The sequence below is a fragment of the Fringilla coelebs genome, assembly GCF_963513975.1.
Source record: "Fringilla coelebs genome assembly, chromosome: 13".
Lineage (NCBI taxonomy): Eukaryota > Metazoa > Chordata > Aves > Passeriformes > Fringillidae > Fringilla > Fringilla coelebs.
The window spans coordinates 9,337,834-9,364,066 of record NC_140039.1 but is presented as its reverse complement, the minus strand read 5'-3'; the positions used below and the strand labels follow the sequence as shown (position 1 = coordinate 9,364,066).

At 37.7% G+C, this 26,233-nt stretch overlaps 1 protein-coding gene across 1 annotated transcript in view; it reads right to left on the bottom strand.

The window, feature by feature from the left end:
- Positions 1 to 637: 637 nt before the first annotated feature.
- Positions 638 to 26,233, bottom strand: part of CACNA2D3 (calcium voltage-gated channel auxiliary subunit alpha2delta 3) — a gene marked incomplete at both ends in the record, with an annotated part of 376,309 nt that continues 350,713 nt past the window's right edge. The window contains 6 exons of the mRNA XM_084214355.1: positions 638 to 730; positions 1,541 to 1,623; positions 2,411 to 2,523; positions 18,074 to 18,185; positions 21,514 to 21,569; positions 23,113 to 23,165. Of these exons, the coding sequence (XP_084070481.1) occupies positions 638 to 730; positions 1,541 to 1,623; positions 2,411 to 2,523; positions 18,074 to 18,185; positions 21,514 to 21,569; positions 23,113 to 23,165 (510 nt within the window). The remainder of the gene's footprint in view (positions 731 to 1,540; positions 1,624 to 2,410; positions 2,524 to 18,073; positions 18,186 to 21,513; positions 21,570 to 23,112; positions 23,166 to 26,233) is intronic.

The window sequence follows — 26,233 nt, the reverse complement described above, 5'->3', positions numbered from 1 at the left end:
GCTTGCTTAAGTTAGAAGGCTTTAATAAGACTTTGACTTTCTAAATGCAGGTAAGATATTTTATGGCTATTTCCAGAAACCAGAACTTCAATTCAGCACCATATATTACCTGCTCAGCTTCATCCACACACAGGTGTTTCCTTAGCTTCTTAATAAAAGCTATTCTGCCTTATTTTAAAAGCTAAGTCCCCATTTTCTTCTCTGATTTTTTTTCAGAAAGAGGCTAAAAGCATAATAAAATATCATCCATTTATTTTATTTTCTTCCCATCATTCATTATTTGAACAAATATATTAGCATACTTAAAATACACTCTGAAACTGTGATTTTAATATACTTTATTGAAAAAAGTACACAGTTTAAATTGTTTTCAATGGGACAAAGCAATGGTCACCTCTATCTACCAAGTCCTTTTTTGATGAATCATGACTGCCATATGCCAAATTCACATCTGCACGACTTGCAAAGTAAAAAGATAAATCTTTTTTCAACATATCTTTAAGAATTTATATCACCAACAGTTTAAAATCATGAAATGCTGATGCTCTGACTATATTTCATGTCCTCTATGTTGCACCATTTCCCAGTTCACAGTTTATCCATGTTTTAGCATGCCAGTTGAACACCTCAGTCAATGTCACCTGGAGAAAACCATCAATAGCAGAGGAAGAAGAACAAGAGAAGGTTTAGCACTAAGGCCTGAGACACCGCCACATTCTCTTGCATTTTCCTAAAGAAAATAAAACAACAACAAAGGAAAATAAATACAAGCCACTACAGTCAATTAGACACATGCTTTTTAGCAAACATAGGCATAAGAACACTGAAGCAAACAACAAAGCCCATAAATTAAATATGCTCAGGAAGTAATACAAGTACACATTTTGAGTTGAACAAGTTTAGGTTGTAGACTGAAACAACAAGCACTACACCATCCCCTTCATTTTCTACTTTAGGTCTTGTTCTACATTGCATTACATCAGCAGAGGCAGAAATTAAAGTTACTCCAGAGTGAAGAGGATGTCAATGAACCTATCCTGTACAAGCCACTGGAATCACATCCTGGTCCCTACCAGCTCTCCTTGGCACTGTGTGAGAGCATTATGCAGAACACAGAGCAGTAAATACAGGTGGTGGAGGGGTCACTATCCCTCCCAAGCAATATTACGTGTGAGCACAATGACTACAGCATGACAGCTACACCAAAGCTAATTCCTGAAGCAAACATTAACAGCACAAAGTTCCCAGTCATCTCTGAGGAGCCCTGTGGTCACTGCTTGGGCCAGAGTAAGTTCTCAGATATTCCTGGCTGCCAGTGCTCACACCCTACCACGTTCTCTGCAGCAGCAGCAACTCAAGGCATTGTCTACATGAGTACAAAAAAGACTTGTAGCACTTACAATATCCCTCACTTCCCTGACTACTGAGTCTTCTACTTCCCAACATTTCATCTTGGAAGACAGTTTTCCTATTAATCATTTTTAAAGAATTAAAAAATTTACCAGAGTTCAAAAGAAAGGAAAAGCAGAGAGAAACTTACTTCAGGGTGAAATCCATGACAGGATTCTGGGCGTCTTCTTATCTTCTGCGATTTTAACCGTTCACATTTAAGGGATTCATTATGTACCAGGCAGTTAAGGAGAGATGCTCTGAGCATTGCATTCTCATGGGAGTGTTTTGAAATGAATACAGTGAATTTCAGCTCCTCTCTTCCTCCCCATTAAAACCCCAAGGTGGTCTGTGTGGTCACCACAAGGACAAGAAAGTGATTCTCGAGCTTTCCTCTCTGTGGTTTGTGTTTTCAAGCACGTGCGCACTTACACTGCTGACCTGTCTTTCTGTAAGTCTGCAATATAAGCAGGCTGCAGGCTGCTTCTGACAAATTACATGGGAAAAAACTAATCCTGAACTACCTGAACTACAGAACAGCAAAAAACAGAAGGTGGGGCAACCAAAAAATCAAGTGATATATTTACTTTGCTAAATTTTTGCAGATTTGGAAAGCAGGATTCTGAAACATTTTCAATGCTCCAGTCAAACCTTAAATAAAGAGATATCTGTATTAGAGTGAGTTCTGCAAGTTCCAATATAATGAGGTCCATCCTTATAAGAAAATTACATACTTGGTGCCTAAATTGAAAGTTGTTCTGCTGTCTAAGGACGACCATGACCTTATGCTACATAAGATCCATGTGAGTCTGCTTGCTTAATTTATACTGGCTGTTCAAAAAAGAAAAAAGAAGCGAATTCTCTTTAAAAAAATAGTGAGAGCATATTCCCAGATGACTTAATTTCAAACAGCACCTATAATGGGTGATGATGTCATGCAATGCAGGTTTTACATGATAAGAAGTTTTTCAATATTCTCATCTTGAATCTCTTTCTGACCAGTTTGCAAATAAAAGGATATATCTTATTTCTATAGGTGCCATGGTAATTGGTGGGATAGAATCACAGAAGCATTCATTATCTACTACCACCATGAAGAGGTTGCTACTTGGGATCTGCTGGATAACAAAAGACCTGAAAATTAAAAAGAAAACAAATAATGGTGACATTATCAGCATTTCTGAGCCACTGGTTCTTGTTAGGAGTTTATCAGACTTTTATGTATTTACAGTCTGGAATGGAACAGATCCACAACACTAATGAAGGTTCCACTGACAGCTCACTGCCCCAAACCTGAGTCTCTACAGTTGTATCAGGGCCTTTGTGCACTCTGGGTCTTGCCTGAAGCAACAGCAAGTCCTGATCTCAGCTTTCATCTGTCCTCTTGAGAGCCATTTCATTACTGAGCCAACAAAACAGAGATTAGGCCTCAACATTTTCCAAAGTGATTTATTTTAGATTAATGACTATCTGGTATAAATATGGTGATAACTCAGCACCACATTCAAATGAAGACAAAGTAGGCAACTCAAAGGGAAAGCAAAAAACCAGACATTTTTTTGCAAGAAGGAAAGCACCCAGGGAAGGATCCTGTGGGCACCAGTCAGTGATGCACAGTTTCAGTGAACCCTTAAGCACATACCACAGAGAAAAGGGGCAAAAGGCAGAGCCAGATAGACACTATTTAGCCTTTCCTTTGAAGCTCAGGACACAGTACAAAGAATGGCTTTAAGCTCAGACCCAATTCTTCATGAAATTTTGAATCAATCTGTTAGAACTTGTACATACTATCAGCAACATATCAGCCATGTCAAATATCACTGAAATCTGGCCACTCCAAGAATTAGGTGTTTTGCAGCGTGGTTTGCTCTAAATGTACAGAATGCTAAGTGAGGGTTTGAGCACCAAGAAGATGTGGAGAGAAACATATTTTTCCTCAGACATCTTTCTTTAAAATACATATTGTCTTACTATAATAACTCCCTGCTTTTTCCAAAGATCACAGAAGATGAAATAGCACAGAGGGCAGGGAATATTTAGACCTAGCCTAAGGAAAAAAAATTGGAAAACTTACTATAAAAATGTTGCCAACGGAAAGATTAAATGCTTTTCAGTATTTTTTAAACTTACTGAACCTCCATTAAAATTACACTTAGAGCGATCTGCAATATGTTAACTTTATGTTTATACATGAAATATACATTTATGGCATAATGTAAAAGGCTGAACTTTATAAATGTACCTACCAAACAGCTGGAGCATGTAGCAAGACTGACATCATTGTAATGGAGCATCTGTGGCTTTGTGGATTTGTGTGTGGGAGAAATGGGGCCAATAAAAGGAAAGGAGGAAAAATCTTTAGCAGGCAATAGCACCAAAATTGTACTGCATGAATTTCTCAAAACAGCTATGAATAAATCAAACAGTAAAGGATAGAAAAAACATTACTTTTATTGCCAGAAATTGGCACTATTTGCATTTCATGCAGTCGGAAACTTATATTCATTGTATCGTTAAAACTAGCTCAGAAAAGAACCTGATGGGCATAAAATGCTTGGACAATTAATTGGATGCTAAATGATTAATTTCTTTTTGCTGAGAAGGGAGTCATTACTCTTCTGTTTTACCTGTGGTGTCCCCAAATTCAGGCCCTTTTTTGATATCCCAGGCGAGCACTGAAGCCTGTGGGAAGCACGTACCCCACAGCCAGGCTTCAAGGTGCCAGCTCATGAAAGCTGGGCAATTTCTGAGTCTTCCTTCACCCACTCTGAGGTGCCACCAGGGCTGTGCAGTGTGAGGCACAGCCTTCCTCAAACTAGAGAGGGGGGAAGAAAAATTCCCATCACTTCACCTAGCTGGGATGAAAGCACCTAATCCAGAGAGAGTTTCAACTACACAACTATGGCGCTGAATCAATTACTAAACTATGAAGTCTAACAAAATTCCCTGTATTGCTTTCTTACTGCATGCCTTCATCATTTTTGACTTAATCAATTTGAGGAATGCAGGACTTGCACTGACTGATGGAAATTAGGGGTTAAAGGCAATTCAAGGAGCAATATATTAGTTAAGTAAAAACCCCTCTTTGCTACCTTAGGAATTATATCAGAGGTATCAACTAAGTACCTTGACTGTTTAACAAACAGTGAATATTCTTACAGACCTGCAGGCTGTTTAACTAGTACAGAAGTTTGTGAAGTACCTGAGCTTATGGTGGCTGCCATAGAGCATGGGACTGTTGAAAGGAAACATAAAAGACTGAAAATTTTGGCTCTCTGTGGCATTTTTTTTCTTTAGTGCACAATAACAACTTCACTAATATCTTGAAAAGTGAAACAACTGGCTTCTCATCCTCCCACGAGAAGTCTGTTAACATTTTAAAAGAAAATGTTTTCTTCCATCAAGCAATGGATGGATGTTTCCCCTTACAGAATTCTCAAACATAACCTGTAAATGAAGTTGTAAAGCCAACATACCAACAAGTGGAGACAGAGGATTCAAGACTGAGATGGAGCCAAGCAAATAAAAAAGGGCAAAAAATGTCCATTTTAGCTTTCTCTTCTATTAATTGTTTGCACAAACAAAATATACCTCCTTCAGCCATTGTAATTTAAGATCATTTCACAGTCATGAGATATTCCTACCCTCACCAGATCAGTGGCAAACAAGTTTGTGCCAGTTGCAAGCACCACGGTTGCTGTGTGACTATTCAGATAATTCACATGGCACTGCTTCCATGCCCAAACTGGATAAAGCACACAATCATCCCAGCAGCAGCTCTGCTCTTTGAGACCAGCCTTCAGTTCCCATGGTGACATGCATATGCATCTTTGAAATTCATTTTGAACATTCATGCCAGTAAGTCTCAGGAACCAAACATTCAGAGAAAACAAAAGGTGCACAAACACAGTCAGACCAAAGCCTTTCAGAGACTGAGACATTCCACCAAAATCCTTCACTGTGCAAGCCAAGGCTCTGTTGCAAGGCAGAAAAACCTCCAGCAAACAGCTTCCATGGCTGCAGGGAGAAATGAAGTCGCTGACAAAGTAGGGAAAATGGCATTATCTTTTTGTGAGATCCACTGTGAGTCTCTAAAGGTTCTCTTACAATAACCATCCCTGAACACCTGCTGGCTTAAGCTGGCATTTGTGTCCCTGGAATATGGAAACCAACTCTCAAGGACTGAGTAAGGGGTTTGGCTGAACTTTATTGCTGCTTTAACAATCGCAAGAAAGTCTGTGTTTAAGTGCTTTATTATTAAAGAGAATGTTTCACATTTAAAGGATAAAGCTCTTCTTGTTTTCAGTAGTGTAAATCTTTCGATTTGAATCCTTTTCCTCTGCTGCAGTGTCATCACCATCATTCAATGAGGCAGCACAGGAATAGGCTTGCAAATATCTCCAAATATAAAACAGACTAAACTCTTGGGCTTCCTGTTGAAGCTACGTTGAGTCAATAAGAAGCTTATTAATAATTTCTCCTCCATCTTTCATCCACTGAGGAACTAGCTTGGTTTATTTGATGTACAGGTTCAGAGGCTTAAAACAGACCTGAAAACAAACTGCTTCTTGACTTTGTGGGGAAGGTGAGGAAGGAAGAAATTTAATACTTGAAAGGGGTAGACAGAGAGGGAGGAAGAAAATCTGGTTATGCCAAACTATTTTGTTAATGAAGAAAAAATGACAACAGAAAGTAAGTCTGCAAAGAACTCTGTAGTTTGAGTCAGAGTGTTACATGATAATTTTGTCATGTTGCACACACAGTATCTGTTTCTTTTTAACCTCTTTTGGTTTTGGTCCATATAAAAACATGAGTACAAATAAAATGCAAATAGATCTGGGGAAAAAACCAAACAACAGCTTCATGTTTTAATTGGAAGTAGAAAATATTTGCTCAAAAAGCAATACTTATTAATCTGTTCCTTGAAAATTAATTTTTCATTGTGCATTTATAAAGAAAGAGACCTGGACTGCAGGTACTGCTGTGTTGATAATTGTATTTGGTAGTCATGCTTCTGAAGGCATGATAAGAAAGCACACTTTTAATGTGTGTCTGGGGGCTAAATGACTCTTCCCACAGCTCATCAGTTCTTTCTAACTCCTTTAGACAGCCTGCAACTTGGAAGGCATCCCAAGAGCACTGCAGTGCAAATGCTGGGGTGCAATCACCCTGCTGCCCTCGAGCACATAACTCAGGTTCCTGCAGCACAAGGGGGAGCACCTCCAGCTCTGGCCAGGCAGAGACACAGACCGTGCAAGGATAATTCAGGGCAGGAGCTTGGCTCTGGGGATAGGAGTCATCCTCTGCAGGAGGGTCCTTCTCTCTAATGGATGGGCACTGATCCTGCAGAGAAATGCATCCTGAACAGGGTGAAACATGACACTTAAAGCTAAGGGTGGGCTACAACACCTGTTCTTAGAGTCAGCACATTACATTCAAACCTGGTTTGACGGGGTTTTTTGGCTTTGTTTTTTTTGGTTTTTTTTTTGGGGTTTTTTTTGTTTTAATTTAAATTGGAATCTCTCCCTTTTATTTCTATATGTAAAAGTCCTTAAAGAGTTATAACATATATTCTATTGCTATAATAATTTCTTCCCCAGACTGTTAAAAAAACCCCTGAACAAATCAAACCCCTCAACCTAATTCCCAAAATTCATATTAGAAGAATCGCTTTCTTCTACAAAGAGAAATAATTAGAATATACACAGTACAGAAGCAGGGACTGAGCTGACACTACCCTTGCAGCACTGCCTTCTCTCCACACTTCTTTCTCTTTCTTTCATCTTTCATCTTTCTGTCTCTGAATTTCTGGGTGGCAAAGTGTTTGTGAGGGAACTGGGAGAGGGACAAACCTCTCTGGAAAAGGAGGAAGATGCTCCAAGAGGGAGGAAAGGACAGGGACAGCAGGACAAGCAGTGACAGTGCCCTGTGGGGAAGGATGTGGGGAAGCAGGTTTGCTGCTCCTGCAGGAGGGCTCTGCAGTCTGTCTCCTGAGAGATTTTGGAGCATTTCCCATGCTGATGGAAGCAGGCCCAGCAGGACCAAGGCAGAGCTGTGCCCTTTTTCCCTCCTGGCTGCTCTATCTCCTGACAGACCAAGGCCAGCTCACTGGCCAGCCTGCAGCTCACACACTTCTGTCAGTCACCGATTTCCCTTCTTCATGCAGGCCATTGCTTCACTACAAATCCCTCAATCATACCCAAATCTGTACGTGGCAGGCTGAACACCTTGTCCCTGAAGTGCAGTTGGCTTCCCCTTTCCTTTCCCAGCATAGCTGGATCAATCACAGGCAAAGCTGAGGTAATTCCACTGCAGACACACCAGAGATGTGTCTCGTCCAGCTAAGCAAACCTAACCTTTCAGCTGTTTACTGAACACTATTTGACTACAGCCTCTGCTCCTAAAGGAAATCAATATCCCAGCTGAGCAGCTCAGTCTCTGCCTTTCCATGCAGGGCAGGAAATCCATTTCCTTGTCCACTGCTGTTAGGTCTTGGACAGGATAGAAACTGAACACAGACACGAGGTGTCCCCACTAATGAGCAGCCACTCCCACAGCCCCAGCACAGGGAATCTCAGGGAAACTGGTCCAACATCATCCAACAGCATCTTCTGTATGGGCCTGAGGGGGGCAGGCAGCTCTAAGAGAGGGCACAGTGACAATGGCTTGTGCAGACTGGGGGTCCCAAACACCACCATTTCTTGGTCATTTGCACTCAACTCTTTTCCTTTTCCTGGCCTGCAGCCCTGCTGCCATTAGCTCTGGGGGCTGCTGACACTGGCACAAGGCTCGTTCCAGCAACAAAGGATGGCAGGAAACCTCCTAAGAGCATTCAAAATTCTCTGGTTTTCAGATCCCTGGCTCCCTGTTTTCTTCAAACAGCTGCAAAGGCTGAAAAGGGTTAGAGGGAACAGAACTAATGTCAAGCAGCATGGCACTCAGAAGGCACAGGATAAAACTATGCTTGTGGGACCAGAACATTTAGAAAAAATATCTTCTCATTATACTGAAGAATGGAAGATATTTCTTTGTAATTTGGGGAGGATTTGAGCACAGCAACAACACTAAAAGCAATTCAGCTTGTTTAAAAACAATGCTGTGTGTTTCCTGTTAAAAATTAATTCTTTTTTTTCTCACAGAAATATTTCATTATTGCAGTTTGCTTTAAAAAAACTTTGTGCATAAGTAATAATTGCTGATCTGTGTGCTGGATTTTACAGTCAGTATTCTCTTTTAATTTTACAAAAATACCCTGCTGTTATATCTGTGCTTGTAACAGACACTCTGCAGCAGAATTTGTGGTCATGACAAACACACGGCTTAGGCAGGATTTTAGTAATATAAATATTTAAATCACTGTTCAGGTTCACTTTTAATTCCATGCTCAGAAGGTTTAGCAGCCTGATTTAAGGGCAAAAAAAATCCATGTATGTATTTTCCATTTTTTCCTTAATGACCACTGGAATGCTATTACTATCATTTAATGTCACAGTGATGACTGTGGGACTTAAAATCCCATTATGAGTAGAATATCAGAATATTATGTTAGCAAATGTCCCTCCTGCACATACATAATCATATCAATCACTTCCATGTGACAATGGAAAAGATCCTTTAAATACCACTTGTTTGCTCAGGCAGACAAATCCTACAAAGCATAGAAAAATTTCACTGTGAGTAGTTTGAACTGAAATATTCAATATTCAATATTTTCAAATTGGCAACCTAAATAAAATGCACAAAGATGTGAGGAAGTGTCTAAATTTCCATGGAACTCAACTGAGATAGCCCTCAGTGGCCACTCTGGCTCTTGAGCATCACTGTAAACTCAGCCTTTTCCCCCTGGGTATATTTCAGTATATTTTTTGCCTGCAGACCACCATTAATGAACTTGGAGTATTTTGGATTAAGATGAGTTGTAACTTTAGGATTACATTTCACTTCTGTCAAATGTGATCTTTCCTATTTTATAGAAAAAAAAAAGAAATACCAGAATGAGGGCAGAGTAAATGGAAAATATTGTGCACACTGCACTCAAATATGTGTTACTCACATAACTGTTGGTTGCAAACATTCAACCCTAATGGTCTGGAACAAACTTTAAGAATTCAGCTAGAGTGCAGATATCCACTTTGCTGTTTCCCAACTCCTATCATGTGCTTTCCAGGCGGCTGGATACATTTCCAACCCACATCTCTCTCACTTATCACATTTTTGCAATGAATGAATGAAATGTTTATATCACAGTCAAGTTGTGCTACTTGTTTTTTTGATTGTTTTTTTTTCCCCCAAACAAATGATGACAGAGAATGAAATATCTAATGCAATTTGTAAAAATAACATATATGCCAATAACAACATTTCTGAGAGCTGGAGCAGTGTATAAAAAATCAGCTAATGGTTCTCTCACATGAAAAGAGGCAGATAAACTTCCAGCCTCAGCCTTGAAATTGGATCCTGACCTCATGCTAGCAAAATATTGCCACCACCTAGAGCCTGACTGCAGTACAATTTGCTATCAGTGCACAGATACTTAAAGTTTAGCACTGAGGATTTTGGTGAGCAGTGCCATCCTCTCCATTCCTGTGCTGCTGGATGCTCAGAGCCCCACGGAGCTGTGCCATGGCTGGAAACCCCTCAGCTTCAGCCAGGACCCCCAGAAGTGCCATCCTTGCTCACTCCCCAGCAGGAGGGGATTCTTTCTCAATTTACTGGTACTCAGACAAGAGTACCTGACCACTGCATGTTAGGAATGCTGCAAACATCCAAAACCTTGGAGTGCACAGCCTTTAGGATGACAGAGGATCCTCAGTGCAGCGAGGCATTGGACTGTTTGTGACCTTTCCAGTGCAGCCACCTTCCCATAGGAGGTGTTGGAAAATGGAGAGTTTCAGACCTCCAGCTTTAAAATGTACTGGCAGGTTTTTATCAAAGAAATCAAGACCAGAAGTCCCCCAAACTTTAAATATTTGCCAGCATTCATACCCCAGAACAAACCAAAGCTGAGTGTGACATGTGTGGGTCCCCACAAGCAGGGTGGGTACCTGGTTCTGGGCTCACACTGACCAAGAGAGGAGGCACACTGACTGGTACAAAGAAAATCATATCAGAGGTCTCCTAAAGACCTTTGCTTTTGACAGTGACACCTGGTTAACAAGACCTCAACAGAGAGCTCAGGGAAGATATCCAGACTGAAAAATGCAGCTCCACTACAGCATGTTAGCAAATATGTGTTTTTAGCAGGGTTCTTTAGCTCTCTACACAAGTAGTTGTGGTTTGTATTGAGAGACATCTCAGATTGTGCTTTTTAAAATGCTATATGATTTCTAAGCTAGGTTCTAAATATAACTTTAAGATGAAAAAGCAAGTTGATAAATTCTAGTTTAGAAAGGCTCACAGATATCATATGACATGGTAAAAGTAGCATTTAATTGCAAGAATTGGTAACTACTCTTTTCCACAACTTTAGGTTAAGTCTCATCAACAATATGACTCTAGCAAGGAACTGCACGACAGAAACTGAAGTATAAAAAGCAGAAATGACCGGAAGATTCACCTTAAAAGAGCAATAAATCCTGGAGCTGAAGTCCTCATTGGATGTGCCCACAGTGTGTTTTGCAAGGATGCTGTTAATTTATTTCTGTTAACATAAACTTTGAGAAGGCCACGTCTGAAAGACTCAAGCACATAACTTGCCATCTTTTCCACAGCCAGCTAAAACTCTGCATTGTTTTATCTAACATACAACTGTTCCTTCATGGCTCTCAAATCTAAAGATTCAAGCTGTTTTTCTAAGTTAGTGGCTTTAAAATATTCATTAAGCTATCCCAAACCCTTGAAAAAAGAAACTTCTCCATGTAAAGATGTCTAAGCCATGTTTGCATTGTTTTATCTCTGTCTATAATATGAATATATTACAAACTAAAATTAATGTTTCATTATTAGAAATTCTTCACAACTATGCCTGGCTTTAAAAATTCATTGCAACATTTCTCAATTTCAATCACCTTTTTCCTTACCCAAGCCATTGTTAATAAAAATAATATATATTACTACTAAGCTCTATACATTATGGCATACATATAACTTTTTAAATCCCTTGTCATTACAAAGCATCCTTTCATTGCATCACCTACTATCTGTCATTTCATTAATATTTATTAATGCTTGTTTAAAATGTAAAATTAAGCTAACTTTTAAGTAGATTATGATTTATATTTTAATGGAGTACTGATTTTAACTATGAAGAGTGAATGGGTGCAGATCACCACATTCCCCTGCAGAGGTTTTATTGGAAGTGGGGAGTTAAGAGGAAGAATGCATGTCTTGTCCTACTTGTGTGAGAAAACCTGTAACTAAACTTCATTTTCTCTAAAATTCCAAGATTTTATGGTGCTTACAGAAGGGAGACATAGGGTGGCATTCTTTGTACAGACAACTAAAATGCTCCAGAATTCAGCAAGCATACTAAAATTGTTCTGAAACAAAAAAAGGAAAAAACAAAATCCCCAAGCAAACAGAAATACTCCAGCCTTGAAAACTGTCCAAGGGATTGTTAAACTGATGACTGGCAGGCACAGACCTGCCTGGTAACTTAGATATGTCTTGCCCTATTATTTTATATACCTTTTTTCTTAAATGAAAAGAGTAATTTACAGTGTTTCCTGAACTGGTCATTCAAAATATACATTATCAAAGGGTAGAATTAAATTGCCCATGCAGTGACTTTAAATTACACCTGCATGACAAACATTATAATCACTGTTGCCTTTGAAGTGAAGAGAAAGTTACTCAGCTTGCAAGTGGAGAAGTGTGGGTAACACACAATATAACATTTTAAGCTCAGTATAAGACCTTTAATAAACAATTCTAGCAGTTTAAATTGCATAATTTGATACTTTTTACAAGGAAAGAACAAGGAAAACATATTTTTGGATCTTCCAGAGTTTTGGGGTTTTGGCTAAAATAAGTTTCTAGAAATACTGCTGTTGCCTCAAGTTTAAAGACTTTTTAACAGCCATAAGTATTCTTCAAGTCTGGAAGATCTACTTTTCAAAAGAGACGTGCAAGATAATTCCATATACTTAGACACTGAGGCATGCAAAACAGAGAGTTTCCCTTGAAGATATTCCTTCAGCTCCATGGACATCTAAGAAGTGTGCCCAGAAATGAAAGAAATGAAGGTCTGTTCAGCATGGAGAAGAGCAGTCCTGAGCAGTTTGGCTGCAGCACACCTGACCCCAGCATGGGCACGGGTCACAGGCATCCACGCGCCGTCGTCCCGCGGGTACCGGGCATGGCTGCTGGGAAAGGGCAGTGCAGCGACACACAGCGTGGGGAAATACAGACAGCATTTCCCTCAGGATCACACAAGGTCCATGCAGTAAAAAAGAGTACAATCCAGAATGTCTTCTAGAAGATTTATAATTTTGAATCTAAAATCTATAATTTAATGCCCGAGGACAGACACAGGGACATTCAGATACACATCGATAGAGCTCCGAAAGAGAAGAAATTGGCCCTGGATGCCTTGGCTGGTTTATGGGGCAAGCTGGTTTGTTTAGAAGTAAACTAACTACATCTGAAAAGGAAAATGATTATTTATTTCATGGGAAATTGAACTGTGTATTTATTTTCACATTTTAAACATGATCAAGTACAGCAGTTTGGCAAGCTTCTACTGAGAAAGCAATGCGGAAATATTTTAGCAAATGGTGGTATGTCTCGAGATTAAGTGGGTTTTAAAAACCATTTCCATTTTAATGTCTGCAGATTGCACTGCTCCTGACACTAATATACTTATGCCCTGAGCAGTCTGCATCTAATTTGTGTTGTTATTTATCTGTGACTGCCAAATCTGTGCATTTAGTGGACAATTCTGAAATTTGCCATTATAAATCCACATGAAGGGTTCAGTGTCATCCTGAACTACACTTCCATTGCCATTGACCTCTTTTATTGACAATAAACAGCATTCAATGCCCAGTCTACAGGAAAGCAGGAGAAACAATTTGGTTTCTTGATGGTTTGCCTTGTTAACTTAATGTCTGCTTACTAACATTCTATTGGGACAAACAGATGATAGATGGGACAGTGTTTATTCAAATAAATAGTTCCTATACATTTTAACAGGCAATTTACATGTAATGCCCAACAAGGTAAAATAAATGCATTCATCTTTCATATCTGGCATAATTAAAATATGTATAAATCCTTCCCAGGGTTTGGATGATTGTACTTAATGCTTCCTTGCTTCCCTAGTGACAATATGGCTTTCCTATATTTACTTTCCTCTTTGTCTTAAGATTGCGAACAAAGGATCAACTGGAAACAAAACAGTTTCTTTGGGGTTTTGGTATTGACCTTGTAGACCCATGAGTGCTGCAATTAAAAGAGAAGGGGGTTTTTTTTGGAAGTAAGGCCAGATTTTTGATCTTCATCCAAGTCCAATATGTCATCACACATGAACAGGAGAGGTTAAAAGGGCAAATTTTTAAGCATTTGACTGTGCAATGGCTGCCTGATCTGTATACCCACCGTTTTTACAGTGAACACTCAAATTTGGCAACTATGCACTCAACTGGCTCCTTGCAGCTTTGAAACTTTAACATGTATGCTTAAAGTACAAATAGTCAGATGACTAAATTGCTATACTCACCTTCATAGCAGTTATAGCTGAAATTAATGGTATTTTCCTAAATGAAGCTAAATGAAAACATTTGAACTTTCACACATAAATGAGATTTGCAATTAGACAAAAACATTTTTGTTTGTTCTACAAAGAGATGGGAGGACATACTAAAAAGACTGGCAAACATTTTCTAATCAAATGTCTTGACAGCCATCATCAATTCTATTTTATAACAACTTTGACATTCTAAGGATTCTTTTCTTAGACACTTTTACTGCAACTAAAATTTGTTATGATGATATCCCCAGAAGGCAAAACAGCTGGTGAGGTACCCAGTGACCAATGCTGAAGGACATTGGTTTGCACACTTACATTTAAAACTGGTGGAATATTGGGGCAATACTTCATAAAACTACAAGCAGCACTGAGATGCTTATACAGCCTAAAGCTTCAAGCTGGATGTCTAATCAGAAACTCATCTTTGAGCAGCACAACACCTTTAAAGCCCATACCAAGTGCATCTGTCATTAGTGTAGTTCTGACTCACAGAAAGAGTGCCAGTTGAGACTGAGAAAGAAAAAATATTTCTCTTTAGCAATTAATTACTTTCAGCATTGAGGCTGTGATAGAACAGTCTATAAGTTTTCAGAAGTAATGAGGTTTGTTTTTTATTAGGTTTTTTGCTATAAAAAGTAATAGCTTACTGGAAAATATGAAACCAATTCAGATTTTTAAAAAAAAATCCCAGTTTTTCTCTCTTGTTGACAGTGCTTAGAAAATGTGGGTTGACTTGTTTTTGATTGCTGTTTAAATAACAGATTAATTTAATAATCATTGGGATATTGAATAACAACAAATTATGGGGTGGGACAGCCAAACCCTGACCCTAATGACATTCTTATGTTAATTCTTATTTTCTTTTAGGCTCCTGCTTTCTTAATAAAACCTATATTTTTGAAAATCATTTTTAAACGTTGCAATTTATCCCAAAGTAATTTGCTTGTAAGAGATAAGTTTACATATAGGGAGTACATTTTATATGTTTGTATGTATTTATTGCCTGACTCAAAGCCTGCTTAAGTGCATAGGTGTCCTTCCATTGAATGAGTTCCCAGAGATGGCTGTAAATGTGAGACAGCTGTTAAAAAAGTAATTAGCACGTAGTCCTTTCTATTGTGTGATTTATTGTAGCATATTTCAATTTAAATCCAAGTACCCATGATTAAATTTATTATTGGAAATGTTTATGAATTGTCATTACTGCAGTTGGTAACTGTCCCTCTGTGCATGGGCAAAGTGTTTTCTACAAGATCAGTGACAGCACACCCATGACAGAATAGAGCTGAGCCTCTGCCCCTCACCCTGTGACCTTGCTGGCTATGACTGTGACTTTGTTAGCAAAACCACAGTATTTGTGCCCCAAAATGTCTTATCTGAGTAACATTATATGGTTTCAATTAACATCAGTCATCATTTTTACTTCTACTAAGAGACTGTTTTTAGTCTCCTTTTTCAGACAAGGGCTCTATAGTAGTGCCTGCCACTGCAGGAACAAAAGCCAGAGACTGGGGTATCTTTTGACATAAACTTGCTTAAAGCAGAGTATTTGCACAACTTTTGTCTGCAAACCTCTTCACAATATATTGACTTTCAAGTAGTTTTTCAGTATTCCACAGGGCGCATAATGAGGTAAATATTTACAATTATCTCCTTCTATTTGCAATAAATATTTGCAATTATGTGTCACAGATTAACCTATAACATGATCCAAGGAGGACACAGAAAATAACCCCAGTGGCTCAAAGTGATGCTGCATAGGTTAAGCACCAGCACAGTGTCAGCTCCAGACTCGCTGCATAAAAGATTGAATCAGAATTCTGACTGATTCAGCCCATCATTCTTAAATTACAAATATTAAGCAATACACTTGCTTGTAAAAATATTTATTGGTACTGAGGCTATGAAACAGAAAAGTGGGTCAGAAGATGTAGGTCTACAAAGGACTTTGGGTCAAATTCCTTAGCTGTTCTGCGGGAAAGTGTCCTGGGTTATAACAAAAATATTTGGAATCCAATGCAGTCTGCAATCTTAGATGCAATTTGTAGATTGTTAATGACAGTGGGTAAACGGGATAACGAACAACTTTCCCATGAGAATCTAATAGTTCATCTGGATTATTTCTTTAGGTTTTGCCATTGCTTGTGGAGAAAAATAATGGGTGCCTTGAGATCAGTTTGCAACTTACAGGGTTTTCTTTTATTTTTTTTTTCCACTGTGGAACACAAAATGTTTTTCTATGAAAAAGATCTTAGTGCATTATTTTTGAAATACTATAATTTTCACTAAACTCAGTTTCCAACTTGGTGCGTTCCAAGTATTGCAGAATTGTATTATTTTTGAAACTTATTTCCTTTGACCTGAAGTTACCTAGGAACACAGACTGAAATCTGCATTCCTCTGAGAAAACCCAGTCCTGTTAAATTAATCTTCTTTGCATGGAATCGTGTCTGTTTGCAATATTTAAACAGAATCAGAAGGTTTGAAGGGACCTTAAAAACCATCTGGTTTCAGCCCCCCTGCCATGGCAAGGACATCTTCCACTAGAGCAGGGTGCTGAAAAGCCCATCCAACCTGGCCTGGAACACCTCCAGGACTGCATGATCATTTGTTGCACAACTTCTCAGTAACCTTCTGTTAAATTATCACAAAATAAGGCTGCTTAAATTCTACAATGCTGGCACAAAGCACTCACAGCAGTGTAACCTTCATTGTATTCGATATGTCAAGTGGAAAAATCATGATTTGATTTTGTTGAGTTTGTACTTTTCAGGCAGTGGGACCCATTGTTGCACTTAAAGGGTTCCAGAGCATCAATTTACAAAGCACTCTCATACTTCTATCCCACAAAGCCATATAAAACCAATTATTCATACTAGACATGAACAATTTCCTTCTACTTAAAAGTTGGTCAGTAGCAAATGAAAAGTGAATATTAACACTTAAAATTTATCTGCAGTGTACTTACTCCTGTTTCCTGTTTTAAAGTAATGAAAATATCAAGGAGAAAATTTAGGAGTAAGTCCAGAAGCACACCTATTGACTTCAAAGCGAAGTTTTTCACCTTTATTTGCTAATTGCATATTGATTTAGCCTGGAAAGGAAGAGCTGTAACAATTTTTGTTTAACTTATAAATTCTTCCTGACTTTTATATTGATAGACAAATTATTGCTGTAAATACTAATCTCCCTGGCGATGACAACTTTCAGCATAAAGGAAATCCAATTAAGAGACTTATCAAAGTACAGAAATTTGCATAAGCAATACCTATGCAATTTCACAATTAAAATGTACCAGTACTACAATCAAAATGTCACAGCACATGGGCACCAAATGTAGAGAAAATACATTTTCAGTGAGAGAGAGGAAAGCTAGACTGAAATCTTCCTCTTCTTTTAGCTCTATAAGGGACAAGTTTACAGGAGCACTGGTAGAAATGACATTACAGCACTGTCATGTGAGATTTGTTATTATTAACTCAGCTTCCCAGCACTGCAAGTTTGGAGAATAGATTTAATCATCTCCCACTCTTTCAGACTAACAGTTCTAAGAAGGAAACTCTGTTTGGCATTCCAGTAAAACAACCAGATCTCACTGTACCACAAGGGAATTCCTAACCTATCCAGCAGGGTTTCCCTCCTGGACAGGAGACTGAACAGCACTTACCTTGTGAATCTAAATCTTACAGCCTATGCCCTTAGAATGCTGCCTGCATTTAGGAAAAGAATTAAAACATTCACTATTTGAAATTAAGATAAACCTCGACCACTCTGACTTTTTTTTTTTGGTAGAAAGTAATAGGCTTTAATTTAAGAGCATCAAAGTTTTAAGTGACCCCTGTAAGAGGAGAAATGAGACCTTGACAGAGGTCAGTACCTAGGATAAAACACAACAGACTCGTACATTCTTCAACACAGCCTTGAATAATTCAGTTTTATTGCTTTGTCACAAACAGTTGTATGAAAAAAAAAAAATAAAAAATGGAAAGGGCTTACTTGAAACAGTCATCACAAGCAATGTTCCCCGTGGTCTCCTTGATGGTGCGCTCGGAAACAAAGGCTGGGTACTCTGTGTCACAGGGCTCCAGGGTCTGCTTCAACCTCTGCGCTATAGGCACAGGAAAAAACATCCTGATGTTAACATGAGAAGAACAGCACACAAAATTGTGAACAACATGAGATGCTGTGTTACAGAGCTCGCAGAGAACGGAAATGTTACTCAGCTTCTGCCACCCTGTGAGATTTCCTAGGCAGTGCATAACGCTATTTTTTCAATTAAATTTAAAAAAAAAAAAAAAAGTTTATCCACGGAATGTAATTTTGCAAGACATCGCCGTTAAAGCAGTTATTAATGGTTTAGCTATTGCCAATCTACTTTACATTTATGCATGAGTTTTTATTCTTTCTGTGTAGATCCAAGATGGATTTACTGTCACTTTTATCTCAGTGGCGCTGTGCATCACTAACCTTTATTCATGGGAGTTTACATTTATTTGGTATGTAAATTGTGGTATATTTCACTGAAGCCAAAACATCTATTTTATATTACAGCTTGGGAATCTTTGCAGGGTTTCATCAGTTAAAATAACTCTGTGGGTGGGAGAGGCAGAAGGGTTACTTTACCCAACAGCAATGTTTGTTATCTGCTTCCCAAAATAGTAATAATTAAGACTTAATAGCACCTTTAAACTGAAGTCTTTACAATGCAAGGAAAAATTGTCCAAGAAGCAGTGGGTCTGGTTCAAGGTCAAACTACAGGACAGCTGCTCTTCTGGCTTTCACACTGAAGCTTCTGTCACACAATGTTTCTTCCTCATTCCCTTTCTTTTTCCTCCCCACCCATTCATTGTTCCTTAACACAGAGATACACTTTGCACATCAGCACAAATGTTAGCCCTATCTTAAACTAATTGCTAAGTGGGAAAACATGATGAGGTATGACAAAAATAGATTACACAGAACAGGCTCTTGGGCTTGACAGACCTTCCCTGGAGATGATCTGTTTCAGGGTGAGTGGTGCATCCACTGAGCAATGCCAGGGGAGCCACCACATCTGCATTTCCAATCACACCAGGGCAGGCATTTCTGAACTGTTCACACTTGTGTATGTGATAAAACTGCCAAAAATTCCACCATATGCACAGATCTCAAAGGAGGTACTAAAGCTGGTGAGAAAAGTTTTGTTATCTCTGATGTTTTCACTATGGTTGTGAGATATTTAACAGTTCAGTATTTTTTAGAAAATTGTCTTACTAGCTCTGCTGACATCTTCCCTTTCTCTTCTGTTCTCCTTAGCTGTTGTCAGGAATAACTGGAGTTTCTCACCTGTGTTCTGAGTCTACCTTCACTTGTATCAACATATGGCTCAACAAAGAGGCTGAAAAGATTCATTGGTCTCACATTTCCTGCACCTCACTAGAGTCCAGAGGATGATGGGGTTGTCCAAGGTTTAGGGGTTCTTCTCTCTCATTTACAAATGTGATTGCAATTACAAGATCTCGTGCAGCAGTATTTTCCATAGCAGGGTTTGGCAAATGGGCAGGTGTGTGCAGACCCTCCAGCATCTTCACAGTGTATCACATTCTATGAATGTCACAATTTCAGTGGGAAGCAATTTCTCCTCTTAAGGAACTGATTTATTTTTTTTTTCCCCTGAGCTTTGGCAAACATTGTTAAGTAAAAAGTAAATGAACAAGTTTATTAATTTTAATTTCATGAAGTGCAGTCATAAATATCACAACTCTGAGTGATAACAGCATTACAGAAGACTATCAAAGCATGTGCTTTTTTCTTCTGCTTTCTTGTGAGATACATTCTGCTTTTTCTTCCTAAAATATGCTGCTTCCAAACAACCAGCCCTTGCTACCTAACCAGATATGAGCTGGGCAAGCACTACCCTGAAAGTACTGAGATTCCAATGAGCATCTTGAGGGGGAATTTCCAATACTTTTAACTCACCAAAGAAGTGGAGCAAGTGACTTGTGAAATTAAAACTTCACTGTCAACTAAACCATGAATTGAAATTTCTCAATAATACTGATCCATCAAAGTGCTGCACTGATAGTTTTGTTTTAAATAAAAGGAAGTTTGCAAGTTATTATTGCCTTTTCTGTAATGAGTGCACTCTCAAAACACAAATCAGATATTCATTTTCACGGGATGAAGAGGGATGTTGTGTTTAAAATATATTTTCTGTAGCATATAATGCAAGTTCCACTGGATGTTTCATGTCAGGATATATTAAGGCATATTTGTGCAGTACACTTGAAAAAAAAAATATTTCCTACGCAGGCTGCTTTGGCTGCTCTGCAAACACCAAGGACTGGGACAGGCACAGCTGCCATTCCTCAAGGAACAGTTTTGCATTTTCTGTGTCTAGCACAGCAAACCTGGCTGTCCTTCACAGCCTCAGTGTTAGAGATGGTTCTCTTCACGCTTAGAGAAATCACTGAACAGTTGGTCTTGGTTTTAGGGGCCTGACTGATATTTTGGCTTCAGACAGGATAATATTTTGGCATAAAGACAGCCTAGGATCCAGGCAATGCAAATATTAAATGAAGCCTAAAGCAGCAATTTTATCCCCTGCTTTGCTAAGCAATATGCAAATATGAACCTGAAGAATTCAGTTTAAATTCTTACACCAGTCAATGACACACAGCACAATTTGCCTATTAAATTGTCACTTGAAGAGCACTGCTCTTGTAAAGTGGCCCTTTGCTTTTGAGAAAAACTCCTAAAAACGCCATAAAAAGTCTGTTAAAATACAGAAAGACAGCTTACACTGAAAACTTCCTATTCTTAGTGGAACTATTAAAAATTTATATTATTTCAAATGAAGCTTCTGCATTTTAAAAATATATTTTGAATAAATTGAATTTCAATACATTTTAATGTCTAGTTTTTCAATGGAATAATAAGAAAAAAACAGATCAGCCTTTTTAAGAATAAAATCTACTACCTTAAGCTTTAAAAATTATTTTTGCATGAAATAATAGAGATGGTCATATTTCTGTACACTGTTTTTGAAAAGGCATTTTCTAGAACAATAACTCCACTACATTTTATGGCAGCTCCAGTAAAAAAAAAAATTGTATAACTAAAACAGTGCAATTGCTTTATTCACAAAGATTGTTTTGGAATGAAGATAAATGTTTTTAAAAACATATTTAATCATTATCTACTATTTTAACTTTGCTATAGCGGTGTGCTGTGCTCCTAGAGTGCACTCAAGCACTTAGTGGTTATTCACAGAAGATCTTAATTCTCTTGGGTTTTAGGAAAGATTAACAAAGAAGAGAATGCTGGCATGGGAGGAAAACTATTATCAGATGTTTATTATTTAATCTAAAACAGTGTACCCACATCTGAATTTCAAAAGTCCAAATTACTCTAGACATTTCTGCCATTATGTCAGTAAAAATAAAAATCCCACTTACCTTTAGCTGTTAGATCAGAGTGCCACCAACTGCATAGATTAAATTCCACAAGGAACCTGGAAAAATTATTAGAGTTTTCACATTACCCCACAGAATGTTTTCAAAATCCTAAACTGGCAGTAGCTTGATAACATTAATCCTATTTTAAATAAAAGCTAACACAGAACTGAAATTCAAGTTACTGGCATAACTCTGGGATTAGCACCTACTGCTATTCTCATATTTTTACTGGGTAATTTTTTTACTTCTGAAAACTTTTTCTGAAATTAACCCCATCAATAAATCATAGATTTACTCATTTTTAATTTTAAATATTGATTGTATTTGAAGTGTCCATTAAAACTCCCAAAGCATGGCAGCACACTCTATTTTTGCTGTTGACCATTATTTCTTCATCATATGGGTATTTTGACTCTAGTAAAATGCCATGGGTTTATAACTGTCCTGGCTACCACACAGGAGCACACACAAAATAGTTTCTTTTATTAATTCTCAAATTGAAATAATAAAGCTGCTTTATTTTGAAGAGCAGATTAACCACTGTCGAATCAACCCTAACTAACTTGTGAAGAGCACTAAAATACACCATTATTTACTTGGAAGAACAGACTGAAAAACATCAGCCAATCAGTTGTTGTAAAATAAAGAATGTGAAACCAACATCCAGATCATCATATACCCACGAATCTACAATTCTTATAAACAGAGAAGGTTTCTTAACATTTTCAAAGCTGTGAAATGTAACATCAGTCTCATTTGAACACTCTTTATTTCCCTCAGATTCACTTAGAAAGCTGCACTTCAGATCAATCTCTGCCCTCTGACAGCAGCCATTCGTTTAATTCTCCTTAACTCTTATTCTGAACTTTGAAAAAAACTCATACAATTTACAATTAAACAAAATTGCTACAGAAAAAAAAACCAGTTCTATGTCAATAAAGATAAAATTCACTGATATCTGCAGCTCTGCTTTCAGATAAGAACAATAATAAATCATATAGCTTAATAACACAGCACACTTTAAGGCTTCTTCTTCTCCATGGGATATTACTATTTCTTGGGCACCTTCTCTTAGAGATAATGATCATTATGAATTAACTGGGAATTTAGATGAATTAATGGAGATAGAAAAACTCAGCAACATCCAAGTGCACCTTATCTGGCACTGTAATGGGTCCTTCTTGCAGAATTTTATGAAGTGACAAACCATACAGTGAGTCAGGGTAACAAGTTTCTCCTCTGACAGCAGCCCACCCAAGCAGCATCACAAACAGCCAGAGGTGTATCCAAAATTTAACAGTAACCACAGAAAGAAATTGGGGTTGTGCATTGTGATCTGCTGAACAAAGCCACACAGATAGAAGTGAAGACCATGAGTGTGAGAAAAGTGAAAGTGCAGTCATCCAGCCAAAATTCTCTCAGATTTCAAAAATGCAAAATCGGAAAACAAAATTGACAAATATCAATATATTTTTAATCATTCAAGAAAAGCAGCACAATGCATGTAAAATGCAAAAGGTACAAATAGAAATATTCAAAAGTACAAATATTTAGCAAATCATAGAAATATTTGTTACATTTTTGATGAAATCTACTTACAAGACAAGTTCAGTCATAATCCACTTTACTGCAGCAAAGAAGGCATTATAAGGCTGGAGAGAAGAAACTCATTTAATAAAAAGTCAAAACATGCAGCATTTATATCTTAACTGAATTCTTCATATGTAAAAACCATCCTTTGGATATTCAAATGCATATGGAGCACAAAACCCCCTTTTTTAAGGATCAAGAAATATTATTATACTGATTAGTAAAATGCATAAGCAATGAAATTTCCTTTTTAGCATACTTAGTCATATACAGAGATTATCAGTGGGAAAAAGGAAAGTTTTTGCAAATGATTCTTAAATCTTTAACCTCTAGGGGTTCCTATTTCCCAGGCTATTGCTGGAGGAACAGCTCGGGTAGATAAAATGAGCTTTTCTTGGGCTGCAATTCACAGGCTTGCCTGTCTATAATGCAAATCTCTATTCATTACCTCAGCCTCATTAGGCTCAGTAAAGTCTTAATTTACCTAAATGTTTATCTGTGTCATTTGACAGTCCAGTTGTAAGCACTTTAAGAAGTTTTTTCCCTCCTCCCTTTGTTATTCTGGATCATAACAAATACAGCAAATCCTTTGAAAATCCTCCGTTGACAGTACTTCTATTACATTCTGAATATTTCCTTTTTGAAAAGGCTATTAATAGGATTAATCTTTCATGAAGAAAAAAAAAAAAAGCCAGGCAGAAAAGTCAGTTTGCAGAAATTTGGAATTTCTCCTTGTCTCCCTCATCTTTGTTAGGATGTCCTAGTTGCATAAAATTCCGCCTACTCTGTTAGATGCAAACAGAGTATTTTAACAAATAGAAATCATACTGACAGAACTCCTCAGATATCTAAAATCATGCCTAACCAGCCCAAACCAGCACTCACTGAAGCAGTGCTGTTTGGCAGAGCAGTAACAGGACAACCAAAATTTTCAGGGGCCACAGAGAAAGTTTCTGTGCAGGGCTGAGGACTCACAGACCCAAAGGACTCAGCCAGTGCCATGGGAGGCTGAGATCCCAACCCAGCAGAATGCAAAATGTGTGAGACAGGAAAGATTTTCACCTGTGAAGCCCTGACTTATAGGAAAAGATAAAGAACTACAAGACTTTCCTGGAGATGAAAGAAAAGAAAATGTCAGCCCTGGGGGACATCTTATTTCTTTTCATTCCAAATCAAAAACCCTGAAATTTTATGCCCAAGTTATTAAATTTGCTGTATACTTTTGTTTTCATAATGACAAATTTCATGTAAAACAATGTACTCACTATTACTCATGAAGAATACTTATTTAGTCTGAAATATACCATATGTTTTAGAAACTATTTTAATACTAGAAATTAATTAAAATTTCAAACTCCAGTGTATCTGAAAAAATTCATTAATGTCTACAAAAACTGAAAATATATTTTGTTTTGAAATTCCAGTGGAAAAAACATGTAATTACATTGATATAAACGCATTCTCATGAAATGTGATTTTACTCGAGAGCCTTTTCCACTTACAAACTGTTCCTTTAAAAACTGCAACAAAAACTGCAGGAGTTTTGTTCTCTCTTCATATTTAAAGCACTCTTGAGAGCTAAAGTAATTTCGTTCTGTGGATCCCTGGCACAGCTACATTTGCAACAAAGTGGTTCTAGGGAGAACCATGTAGGTCTTGGAGCAATTAAAACAAAAGAAGTGTTAATAACAAAGTATCTGGAGAGATGTTGAGAAGCAATATTCTTCTGATAAAGAAATGGACCAGGTGATCTGTGAGTCTAGTCCATCCCTAATTTATCACCTCACTCCCACAGTCTAAAAGGCTGGGATAGAATCTCTGGTACCTCTTCTCCATGCTGTGTAAAATAGGAACGTTTTAGGGAGTTTCCATCTTGTCCCTGTCTCTGATCCTCCATTTATGAAACCATAATTCTCAACAGGAAGGATAAACATTTGTAAGCAAACCTTTTGCTTAAGCAGAAATTATATTGGATACTGTCTAATTAGCTGATATGCAAAAAACTGGGCAAAAAACCCAAGAAAATGGGGAATCAGCCCTATGTGTCTTTAATGCAAGTTCTCTTTATACTTTCTCAGTAGTCATGGTTGATAGAAGTGACTGAATCAACAGGAAAATAATAATCTAAAACTCTATTCATCTTTCATACTGAGGATCACCCAAACTCTCTTGAGGTTTAAAAAACTTGACTATCTTTAAATAAAAAAAAAAAATCTTTGACATGTCTCAGTGTATCCCATAACAGATACAGAGGCTTTTTTCCTGGATATCCTGGACAAAATTTGGAATAATAAAAAAACATCTTTTGGATTAGAGCCCACTTTTTAAGGGCTAATGCCTCAGCTCTACAAGCTGAATGCTTAGGCAAACTGAACTGAAGCCCCAAGTTTTTGGATAGAAGGTTTTTGTTAAGAGCTGTAATATATTTTAAGATATTTCATGCAAATGTGTTCACAGCAGCCTGTTCTATTTCACTTATAGTTTAGGTCTCATTGCAGTTTAGTATTTATGATGGGAAGATGGTCTTTTTTAGGGTTCAGACTTTAGTGGATAACAACCTGACAAATGCCATAAGTCCAGGCATATGAAAACCAGAATAATGTAAATACCTAAATGAAAATAGCCCCTAATGTACAAAATTATTAAAGGGTGTTTTTTTGGTTTTTATTTCTAGTTAGATGCACATTTAAAAATAAATACTATCAGGTACTTTTCCAGACTGGCAAAATTGCCAGTGTTTTACTGCTGTTCTCTTTACTTAAGAATTTTTTCGTGCTATTACTGTTATTTATTTGTGAAAACAGTTCCTTTTTAACATGCAAAACCTCTATCTAACATCTGATCAGTTCTGATAGATTATTACAGCAATCAGTAAAATGGATGCATGGTCACAAAGTGTCCTTGGGGTGTTACCCTGACAGAGGATTTAGCACAAGGAAGTGTTGCCTTGGCAAGACCCAGGTTGTCTCTAATCAAGCCTAGCAGAGAGACAGGGTTTGTACTCAAATTGCAACACGAGGGTTTAAATGCATCGAAATTTTACTTTAAAACACATCTAAATACTAGGAAAACGAAATTGTTAAAATCACTGACTTGCATGCCTTGTCAGTGAACCATTCCTTTTGTATAA